At 45.1% G+C, this 11,766-nt stretch overlaps 1 protein-coding gene across 1 annotated transcript in view; it reads left to right on the top strand.

Moving 5' to 3' along the window:
- Nucleotides 1-634: 634 nt before the first annotated feature.
- The window catches only part of Msh6 (mutS homolog 6), a 17,473-nt gene continuing 6,341 nt past the window's right edge, over nt 635-11,766 (top strand). The window contains exons 1-4 of the mRNA XM_031356795.1: nt 635-1,047; nt 7,468-7,667; nt 10,146-10,315; nt 11,174-11,758. Of these exons, the coding sequence (XP_031212655.1) occupies nt 794-1,047; nt 7,468-7,667; nt 10,146-10,315; nt 11,174-11,758 (1,209 nt within the window). The 5' untranslated portion in view covers nt 635-793. The remainder of the gene's footprint in view (nt 1,048-7,467; nt 7,668-10,145; nt 10,316-11,173; nt 11,759-11,766) is intronic.

The raw sequence follows: 11,766 nt of genomic DNA, 5'->3' as shown, positions 1-11,766 counted from the left end.
ATACATCTTTCTCTGGTTTTTACTATTGTCTCTATTATTCAATTACTGAGGATGAGTGGGAAAGTCCAGCTTGTTATGGTTGCTAGGGCCCGGGCTTTGACGCTAAACATTACCTTAGCAATCTCAGTTTCTAAAATATAAAAAATTCTGCACACCTATGCCAAAGGGCTCAGATAAGAGTGTTGACCTTAACTGCCCACCTCACATAGTAAGTAAGGCGTAAACTAGTTGAGGCAGTGATGAGCCAAGGAAAGTTTTGTGGCTAGCTGGCCTCGCCCTTGGCATTCACAAGTGCCGTCCTGCACACTGCTCTGCGAACGCAGTCCGTGGCAAACCGGAACCGTCAATGTCTCAGCTCCTTTCAGTGCAACCGCAGGACCGCCCGCAGCGCCAGGTGTTTCTGGAGCGCGTCTGATGCGGCTTCCCGCAAGGCGCACCCCGCCGTTCCAGCGACTGCGCTAGTAACCTCCGTCTTCCACCTGCAGACTTGCCAGGGTAGCTGCGGCGAGCTCAACTGCTCTCCAAAGGCCCAGCTTCAAGACCCGCCAACCCGAGCTTGAGGGCGGGACCCACGCCGCTCCGCCCACCGACGCCGGGGCACGTCGGAGGCGGGGGCCCCGCCCACCGCGCAGGTCGAGACGCCTGCGGATTGGCCGCCGGGCTACGGGTGCTCGGGTAGGACGCGCCTCCCTCCCGACTTTCCCGCCAGCGGCGGCCGCGCGGGTGGACGCGGTGGATGCGGTCCCTGTAGGTGCTCAGAGTGGTGGACCGGTCGGGCCCGTCAGCCTCCATCATGTCGCGACAAAGCACCCTGTACAGCTTCTTCCCCAAGTCCTCGGCGCTCGGCGCCACTAAGGAGGCCGCGGCCGGGGCCTCACGCAAAGATGCCGCCGCCTGCGGAGCCTCCGCTTCCCGCGGCCGGGATGCGGCCTGGAGCGAGGCTGGACCTAGGTCCCGGCCCGCGGCGGTATCTGCCTCCCCATCGGAGGCAAAGGATCTCAACGGAGAGCCGCGGAGGATGGCCGCGCCGGCGGCCATGCCCCCCAGGTAGCGGGCTCGGGGCTGAGGCGGCGCGCGCGGCGCCGGAAGGAGGGGGAGGCTGCTCTCAGCCGGGCGGCGGGAGGAGGGGCGGCCTGCCCGGGAGAAGTGGGGCCATTGCCGAGGACTCTTCGGGGGACGCTGCGAGCGCACTCTCACTTTGGGGTGGGGTGGGTCGGGAGACTCGGGTGCGGGGGGACACCCTCCCCGAATTGCCCGGGGCGGGAAGTGTGCCCGCTGCGGTCCGCGGCCTGAGGGGGCGGGCCGGGGAGCTCCTCCCGGTAGCGAGCCTAGGGCGAGGACGCCTGGAGGGAAACTCTTGGGTTGCAGGTGGATGTTTGTACGTAGTGAAAGCGGTGTTCCGGCCTGGGACGACACAGTTTTTAATCCAAGATTTCACCGGAGGGAAGAGTGCGGAAGCTTTTTCGCAGTTAGTGGGTCTTCAGAGTGGTGGGCAAGTCCTGAGCAATGTTTTCTGGGGAAGCTTGCCTGGAGTTGTACTCGCACTTTGAATTTGGCTGACCTATGTAGGAGCAACTTAGAGACATTTTTATTTTTTTATTTTTATTTTTATTTTTGTTTTTTCGAGACAGGGTTTCTCTGTGTAGCCCTGGCTGTCCTGGAACTCACTCTGTAGATCAGGCTGGCCTCGAACTCAGAAATCCACCTGTCTCTGCCTCCCAAGTGCTGGGATTAAAGGCGTGCACCACCGTCACTCGACGAGACATTTTTAAAAGTCCTCTTTTGTTTCAACGTGTAGTGTAATGGTGGCCGTTTAAGTAAGAGACTCAGGTGGTGGCGTACGCCTTTAATCCCAGCACTTGGGAGGCAGAGGCAGGCGGATTTCTTAGTTCGAGGCCAGCCTGATCTACAAAGTGAGTTCCAGGACAGCCAAGGCTACACAGAGAAACCCTGTCTCGAAAAAACCAAAAAAAAAAAAAAAAAAAAAAAAAAAAAAAAAAAAGAGACTCAGAATAACTGAACGTTCTTAGTGAGTTCAGACGTGCTAGAGAATTATTAGTAGGGTGTACTTGTGGGGGAAGTAAAGGTGGCATGTGGTGAGAAATGCATACTTAACTTGGATGGGGATTGGTTCTGTGGGATCCAAAATAAAGGCATCCATCCATACTACTAAGTCCAAATAAACGTCTTAGACCCATTTCCTGTGATTACAGGCTCTGGTCTTTTTAGTTTAGTTAGACCCCCCCCCCCACACACACACACCTATACATACACACACATACACAAAATAGTATGAGGTTTGTTTGTAGAATTTATTAGTAGGGTATCTATAGCTAGTTTGAATTTGCTATGTCTTGCTTTGTAGACCACATTGGCCTTGAATTTAACAGCTTTGTCCCCCGGTGTTTCTGAAACATGTTCCCACCACCACCCTGGAATGCTGGAATACAGCCATGCACCATTCTTTGAACTTCCTACATAGATGAAAATGACTTTGAGCTCCTAATTTTTGTGTTGGGATTACAGGCCTGTGCCTGTGTATCTAGCTTCTTTTTTCAGAGTCAGTTAAAGTGTTTGTTGATGAGTTAGTTCTACAACTAGTAGTTGATCTCACAAGCATTAATTATAACCTGGAGTCTCCCACATAACCCTGAAGTGCTTTGCTTGGGACTGAGCGGCTACCTTGGCATATAATATTTTACTTTTTAAATGCTTTTGAAGTGCCTAAGGTAACATCATCTTGCCTCCACTCCATTTTTGTGTCTTCACCCTCATTCACCCTTGGCAACACTTCTGGGTCTGTTACCCTGTCCAGATGTAGTAACCAAAGTAATGTTTGCACAAGCTAAGATATAGAATAGCTAAGAAGGGTAAATAAAAAATATCTGTAGTGTTGTGTCTGGAAAACACTGCTAAGCTTTGCAAAAAGACAAATGTTACAAAGCTACTCCAAAATCGCCCTGGCATCAGCTTCCTCAACACTGATTTAATTGTGGTTTTGTCTTTTAAAAAATGCTGTATCCCTGAGCTTCAGTACTAAAAGACATTTTGGAGGCCTTAGTCTACTCTTTCTTTCTTTTTTTTTTTTTTAAGATTTTTTAAAATTTTATGTGTGTGAAGTACACTGTCTTCAGACACATCAGAAGGGGGCGTCAGATCTCCTTACAGATGGTTGTGAGCCACCATGTGGTTGCTGGGAATTGAACTCAGGACCTCTGGAAGAGCAATCAGTGCTCTTAACCGCTGAGCCATCTTGCCAGCCCCCTTAGTCTGTCTACTCTTGCTTTAAGCATTATTAAAGGGTGACACTACCCTTTAATTCCTGCACTTGGGCAGCTTGATCTCAGTAAGGTGAAGGCTAGTTTATTTGGAGAGTTCCAGGCTAGCCAGAACTACATATTAAGACTATCAAAAAAGTAAAGCTTGTTTTGTGTTTGTGGGTGTTGTATCTGCATGTATGTCCACACCACAGGTGTGCCTAGTACCTGTGAAGGCTAATAGGGTCATGAGCTCCTATGTGGGTGCAGAGATTTGGAATCTGGGACTTCTAGAAGAAGAGCCAGTGTTCTTCATCTCTGACCTCATCTCTAGCCCCCTAATTGATATTTTGAGATAGTGTCATATATCCTAAGCTGGCCTCAAAACTTGCTGTGTAATAGAGGACAAGCTTGAACTTCTGATTCCCCTGCTTCTGGATATTTGTTCTCCCCCCCCCCCCCCCCCCCCCCAATAGGCTTTCTCCATACAGCCTTGGCTGTCCTGGAACTCTTTTATCTGTAGATCAGACTGACCTTGAACTCAGAGATCCACCTGCCTTTGCTAGGATTAAGGGTGTGCCCTACCAATGCCCAGTGACTTAATTTAAAAAGTTATGGAGTCCAGTACTCTGGTGTTTTGGCTTAGGCATTAGGAAGAGCCAATGTCTGCTACAGCGGCAGATAAAATAATTTTGGCTCATTAATTTCTGTCTTTCCTTCCTTTGGTTATAAAGGACACAATTCAAGAACAGGTAAACACAGAGGTGTATTTTGCTTACATGTATGTCTGTGTGCCCATGTTGTATACCTACTGCTTGAGGGAGGCCAGAGGGGAACCTCAGCCTCTAAAGTTACAGATTATTGTGAGATGCCATGTGGGTGCAGGGAATCAAACCTGGTTCCCTTGGAAGGATGCCAGTGCTCTTAACTGCTGAGCATCTCTCCAGCCTCATTATTTCTAAGATTTCTAAGATTTATTTATTATGTGTAAATACACTGTCACTGTCTTCAGACACTCCAGAAGAGGGTGTCATATCTCGTTACAGATGGTTGTGAGCCAGCATGTGGTTGCTGGGATTTGAACTCAGGACCTTTGGTAGAGCAGTCGGTGCTTTTAACCACTGAGCCATCTCTCCAGCCCTATTTCTAAACATTACCTGTCAGTGTGTGTATGTGTGTATGTATGCTGTAGTAGGTTGTGGAAATCAGAGACAACTTGGAGTTGGCTCTTTCACCAACTGTCCTAAGGGAGAACGCAGACCATCCTTTGGGTTATCTCCTATGCCATATTGTGGATTTTTTAAAATTTAATTTAATTAATTTATTTATTTTGGTATTTTCTTTAGACCAAGTTTCTCTGTGTAGCCCTGGATGTCCTGGAATGTACTCTGTAGACCACCTGTCTCTGGCTCCCAAGCATTGGGATTAAAGGTGTGTGCCACCACACCTGGATGCCTTGACTGACTAATGTATGTGTGTATGTATGTATGTATGTATATATGTATATATGTGAGTATACTGTCGATGTCTTCAGACACACAGAAGAGGGCATTGGATCCCCATTATACCCATTACAGATGGTTGTGAGCCACCATGTGGTTGCTGGGAATTGAACTCAGGACCTCTGGAAGAGCAGTTGGTGCTCTTAACCGCTGAGCTATCTCTCTAGCCCTGCCTCAACTCTCCTTAAAGAGTAATTACAGTATTTATTGGGGGGGAGGTATGGGAGATGGGTATGGCTGTGTAAGTGGCACAGGGTGTGTAAGGAGTTCAGGACAATGTTGGAGACACTTTTATCCAGGTACTTCAACTTGCTGAACCATCACTCTGGCTTAGTCTGTCTAGTCTAAGTCTTGGGAGGCAGAGGCATGCCTCTACATGCATACCATAGCACTTATATACCCACACACATATACACACACTAAAAGTAAAAGAAGCCTGATTCCAGCACTTGCATGTATCAAATGTTCGTTTTATTTTACCACTCTTGGAAAATACTAGCCAGCTTTGACCCCATTGGCTTCTTTCTCCTATAGTAGAAAAGTCTGTCTTGACTGATAGAGAAGTTAAACCCTGAAAATTCCTCCATATGGGGAAATATAGCCATTGACATTTAACAGCATAAATAAAGGGGTGCTTAGAAAGTTTGTGTTCTCTTCCCTCTTAAAGATTTAGAGAGCTGGGCAGTGGTGGCGCACGCCTTTGATCCCAGCACTTGGGAGGCAGAGGCAGGTGGATTTCTGAGTTCGAGGTTAGCCTGGTCTACAGAGTGAGTTCCAGGACAGCCAGGGCTACACAGAGAAACCCTTTCTGGAAAAACCAAAATAAATACACACACACACACACACACACACACACACAGATTTAGAGAACTTTGTTGGTGGCATTTGTCTTTAATCTCTGCACTGGAAGACAGAGGCAGGCATCTCTTGTTTGATGCCATCCTTGTGAGTTCCAGGATAGCCAGGACCACACTGAGAAACTGTCTCTAAAAACAAAACAAAACCCAAATGAAACAACAAAAAAGGATGTAGAGAACTTGTCTTTCCAGATGTGATAGGCTTCGTGGTAAAGTGGATAAATCAACTAGGTGAAGGGAAGTTCTGATAAGATTGAAGGTCAGCCTGTAGTTGACCCTTGACCCTGTTAGTGTTGAGGGCTAGGTCTTTCCCTGGGGCCCTGATTGTGTGGAGAAGGAATTTATTATTAAAGTTTCTGGTCTAAAACTAGGTGTTTGGCAAGGCCAGTAATAGCCTGGGGAAAAGGCTTTGGGGAAGCTTCTGGACCCTGGAACACCCCACCTTCCACCTGGAGGCCAGTGGCCAAGGCTCTGGTGTTCAGTCCCAAAGCAGTAGTGCACTTGAGATACCATTCATTCCCTTTGTTCAACATTGCCTGAGTTAATTTCCTGCTGACTTTGTCCAATTTTCCTTCCCAGGCTGTATTTTAGATGCTACACTTATAATAAACATGCTTGGCACAGCATATGCAAGACCTCCTGAACCCAATCTTCATATCTTTATTTTTTTCATTCCCTGGTTTGTGGTCAGGAATGTGTCATTAAAGAAAAACTTGCTAGACCAGGTCAGGTTAGAAAACAGTTATGTGGCTGTCTGAATTGTGCAGGTACAGCTTCTTAATGGTGACCCATGAAGTGAGCCTGAGGTGATGTTCATAAACTATTATACTGGTCACTAAAGGACCTGAGGTTGAGAGCTGGTCCTTCTAAAGAAAGGGGAGCAGTATAAGATGGTGCTCATATTACAGTTGTCTAAAAGTAATTTCCCCCTATTTGAGTGCTGGGGATGGGAGCCATAGTTATGCTCCAAGTGAGTGTGTATTTGCACACAGACACTTTCGTTTTTTGAGATAGGGTTTCTCTGAGTAGCCTTAGCTGAGTTCCTGGAACTCAGAAATCCACCTGGCTCTGCCTCCCAAGTGCTGGGATTAAAGGCGTGCACTACCACTGCCTGGCAAGAGAGAAACTTTTAAGTGGGCCCCGAGAATATTGCTATTGCCGTTTAATACACTTGGGCAGGAGTAGTTGTTAGTGTTCTTTCTATTATGGACAGGGTTCTTGTATGTCTTGTTGGTTCTGAGCTGTTTCTTTTCTCTGTCTCTCCCTTTCCTCAGAGACAGCCCACAAGAACCAAATCAAGTTTTGTGAAGAATGAGCCTTTGAAAAAATTTCGTAGGCATGTGTACTCAAGTGTTAGGCACTTGTTAACAAAACTTGTTTGGTGAGGGGAGAGACCTTTGGATGTTGAGTACATAGTAGCTCAGCTGGAACAATTCCAGGCAAAATTTAATGAATTAGATAATATAATTAGCAAGCTAATAGTCATGACTTCAGGTTTTGTGGATTCTGATGTGTACTGAATTAAAGTATAGATATTATTAAATTATAGACTCATACTGTAAGTCTTTTTGTGACTGACAGAATACAGTCTGAATTTTGTCATCATTTTAAGACCAAGAAACAGTTGTTCATTGAGTACTAATTGGCTTAATTGTTAGATAAGCATTGTCATACTTGTTTCTGTTACTGGAAGAGTTCCTTGAACCTTCTTCTGACTTGCCCGGAAGCCTCCAAAGGAGCCTTACTTAATGACTTCCTTAAAGCTGTTTACTTGTGGGTAAATGCCATTGAGGTAAGGTAGCCACATAGTAACTGGCTTTTATATATGTGGGTTGTTTTCTTTTGCAACAGTTCCTGTGACTTCTCACCAGGTGATTTGGTTTGGGCTAAGATGGAAGGTTACCCCTGGTGGCCTTGCCTGGTTTATAATCATCCCTTTGATGGAACATTCATCCGGAAGAAAGGGAAATCTGTCCGTGTTCACGTACAGTTTTTTGATGACAGTCCAACAAGGGGCTGGGTTAACAAAAGGATGTTAAAGCCATATACAGGTAAGAGATAAATAGGGATGGGGTGATTCACGAAATTGTGGTGTGTGTCTGTGTGTGTGTGTTGGTATGTGTGTGTTTCGTTAGCAAACTGCAGGAATAGCAGTTATAAGATTTCCACTTGCTAAAGAGGCAAGAAGCAGCTGGTTAGGCTACTTTGTTTTGTATGGAAATTTTATTTTTGTCCTTTGACTTACAGAATTAAAGCCCTTTAAGGAAAACTGGTCTCTTGATTGGAAGTTTGGTAACTATACTATGAAACTGAGACATAAGAAGTGTAGAGTTAATAGCTCTAATTTGAAGTAAATATGTAGGTAATGTCAGCAGGATAAGTAGCATGAATTATTAGTATGCACACTATAATTGCAGGATAGAACACACTGTATATTGGGAGTGAACAAGGCCTTACGTCCCTTACCCCAGACAGCCCAGGCTAGTATGTTGAACTCTGTGGTATGGAACACGATAGGGTAAGTTTCCCAGAACTCGTCTTAAGAACCATACCTTTTGGTTAGTGTGCTTGTCCTGCAAAAGGTACATTCACTGAAAAACATAAATGGAAAGAGAACCAGGAATTTGATTGTACCCTTTACTTACCTGGTATTTAATCTTGGTGAATGATACTGTTACTCATATATAAAATGACCTCTTATGGCATCATGATAAATGAGTTCTTCAGGATTAATTTTACCATTTTAAAACTGCCAGGGCAAAATAAGAGATCAGGAAAATGTTTATATTGTCATTGTGTATTGTGTTGTGGTCATTGTGTTGTGTCTTGGTCTTTAAAATTCTACCCTCTGTTCTTAAGGTTCCCATTTGGTGGGCTGAGGGTATAGTTTGGTGATGGAGCCCTTGCCCAGAATGTGCACAAGTACAAGGTCTTGTTTTTTCCCTTTCAGTGCAGAGTGTGGGAGTTGGGAATGGGGGGTTGGTAGGTGAATTGGAGAGAGAGGACTGTATGGGACTGGACACAAACACTCCCTGTGGTTAGCCCTGGCTCTCTTGGATATTGTTATGTTGACTAGGCTAGTTTCAAACTAGAGAGTCACTTGCCTCTGCTTACATTCCTGGGTGCTGAGATTAAAGGGGTGGAGCCTCTTTTTACTTTTTGAGACTAAATTGTATAGGCTACCTTGAACTCACTTTGTAGCCTAGGCTGGCTTTGACATTTTTTGTTGTCTTGTTTTTGAGTCAGCATGTTTGTGTAGCCCTGGTGGTATTTGAAATAATGCATGTGTTAATGCATTAGCCAGGAACATGGATGGAGGAAAAGGCCTCTTGTTCAAATTCTATCTTGTAGTTATTGGGTCAAGTGTTTATGGGGAGTGTAGGTATGGTGTGCTGTGGTGTATAATAAAGCTAGGAGTGGGTACTTTGGGAAAGGTTCAGAGCCACCTTCCAATTAATAATGCTTCTTGCGGGTTACAGTTTTTGCTCTTTAGAGAGATGAGAAGTTGTGGCTTCAGTTTGTCTTAGATGGTCCATAAAGATTGTTAGTTTCACTGAAATTTAGGTAGTCCTGTTTTCTTGTACAAAAAGAAGACCATATAATACTTTGGGTCTGTTTAGTTTAGACATTTGGCTTCTTTCTTTTCCAGTCATGGTTATATTTGGGCAGAAGAACATATCAGAGACACTTCTATTTCTAGTCTCTTAGAAAAGAAATAGTTTTTGTTTTTAATTACTTAAGTGCTCTATCTGCATGTACACCTGCTTGCCAGCAGAGGGCATCAGAACTCATTACAGGTGGTTGTGAGCCACCATGTGGTTGCTGGGAATTGAACTCAGGACCTCTGGAAAAACTGCTGAGCCATCTCTCCAGCCCCAAGAAATGTATAAGATAGGCCAGCACCCAGCCATTACATTACATTAAGACCAGGGGTCTTTGAAATGTTGCATTTTGGTGTTATTAGGAGGAAAAAACTTTTTTTAATGATAGGTTCCTTATTAATTTTTTTTCCCCCGAGACAGGGTTTTAAGTAGCCCAGGCTAGACTGTCTTTGTGTAGCTGAATATACCTTGACATCCTGGTGGTCCTGTTTCTGCCAAGTGCTAGAGATTATTAGTATAATAGCTCCTGTTCAGCATACTGCTGGGGCTAGAACCCAGGGCCTGGGCATGCTTAGCAGGCAAGCTACCAACTGAGTTACATTCCTAGCCTGGTCATTTGGTTGGGACAATTTTAGAAAGAATTCCTAAACAAACTACACTTGTATCTGCTTTGAGGTTTCTTCATACCTTGACCCATGATTCTGAGAAGACAGACTCGAGTAAGTGGTCCTGGATGACTAAACGGTAAATTCAAACAAGTAAAATTGGGGATTCCAGTGTCATTACTACCTTTTCCCTGAAAAGCTTTTGATCTTGCATATGAAAAAATGGGGCATTAAAAATTATAACTGATTGTAACTTCTTGTTTGTGTTATAAATTGGGCAACTCTTCAGCCACCTGGTTCTTATTTGTAAGTATTTTTCTAGGTTCAAAGTCAAAGGAAGCCCAAAAGGGAGGTCATTTCTACAGTTCAAAGTCTGAAATCCTCAGAGCAATGCAGCGTGCAGATGAGGCCTTAAGTAAAGACAAGGTTAAGAGGCTTGAGCTGGCAGTGTGTGATGAGCCTTCAGAGCCAGAAGAGGAGGAAGAGGCAGAGGTCAGTCATTCCATTCTCTTAGGAGATAATGAGGGGAAATGATGTGGGTGTGATGAAGTGAAAAATAATAAAATTACTATTTATGTGAATGCACCATTTTGTTTGTACATGCAGACATCTGTCTTCCATGGATTTTGGTTTATTTAGAATTTCAACAGTCCACCCCCCCCCCCCACTTTGTACTTGAAGCTGGCTCAGAATCTTCTTGCTTTCTGCTTTTCAAATGTTGGTATTACAGGTTGTTACAAATGTTTTCTCCCAGTCCAGGGGATTGAACCCAGGGTCTCAAACGTGTTAGGCAAATGCTCTTCCACTTCACCCACCTACTCCCTTAGGAGGAAAGTTGGCTTTGAATTCAACAAGTAGGGGAAAATAACTAGCGATTCTCCTGCTTCTGTCTCTCAAGAGCTGGAGTTAAAGGTGTATGTCAACATACCTGGTTTATAAATGCTGAGGATCACACTTAGGCTCAGCTGAGCTTCATCTCTGCCCCATGCTGGCCTTAGTACTACAGCGGTCTGTATGCCTCAGCTTCTCCCCTGAGTCACAACATCTGGCTTCCACAGGAGGAGTTAGCAAATTTTGCTTTGTTTTTATTGATTGATTGATTGATTGATTGTTTTTTGTTTTTGTTTGTTTGAGACAGGGTTTCTCTGTGTATCCCTGGCTGTCCTGGAACTCACTCTGTAGACCAGGCTGGCCTCAAACTCAGAGATCCACCTGCCTCTGCCTCCCAAGTGCTGGGATTAAAGGTGTGTGCCACCACTGCCCAGCTTGTTTTTACTTATTTATTGGTGGCACCAGAGATTAAACTAAGGGATTGTTTTATATTTACAAAACCCTGTCTTTGTCTGGCAGGTGCATGAGGCTTACTTATCTGATAAGAGTGAAGAAGATAATCAAAACGAGAGTGAAGAAGAAGCACAGCCTAATGTTCAGGGGCCTAGGCGAAGCAGCCGGCAAGTCAAAAAGCGAAGGGTCATCTCGGACTCTGAGAGTGACATTGGTGGCTCTGATGTAGAATTCAAGCCAGACACTAAACAAGGAAGCAGTGACGAAGTAAGCAGTGGAGTTGGGGACAGCGATAATGAAGGCCTAGGCACCTTTGGCAAAGGTGCTCCAAAGCGGAAGAGAACCATGGCTGCTCATGGTGGACTTAGAAGGAAAAGTTTGAAGAAGGAAACAGGCTCAGCCAAACGACCAACTCGCATTCTGTCAGAAACCAAGAGTACCTTGAGTGCTTTCTCTGCCCCTCAGAATTGTGAATCCCAAACCCACGTCAGTGGAGGAGGTAACGACAGCAGTGGACCCACTACTTGGTATCACGAAACTTTAGAATGGCTTAAGCCGGAAAAGAGAAGAGATGAGCACAAGAGACGCCCTGATCACCCTGAATTTAATTCCACCACGCTGTATGTGCCTGAAGATTTCCTCAACTCTTGTACTCCAGG

The sequence above is a fragment of the Mastomys coucha genome, unplaced genomic scaffold (assembly GCF_008632895.1).
Source record: "Mastomys coucha isolate ucsf_1 unplaced genomic scaffold, UCSF_Mcou_1 pScaffold6, whole genome shotgun sequence".
Lineage (NCBI taxonomy): Eukaryota > Metazoa > Chordata > Mammalia > Rodentia > Muridae > Mastomys > Mastomys coucha.
The sequence above is the reverse complement of the archived record's forward strand: the minus strand, read 5'-3'. Positions and strand labels throughout refer to the sequence as shown.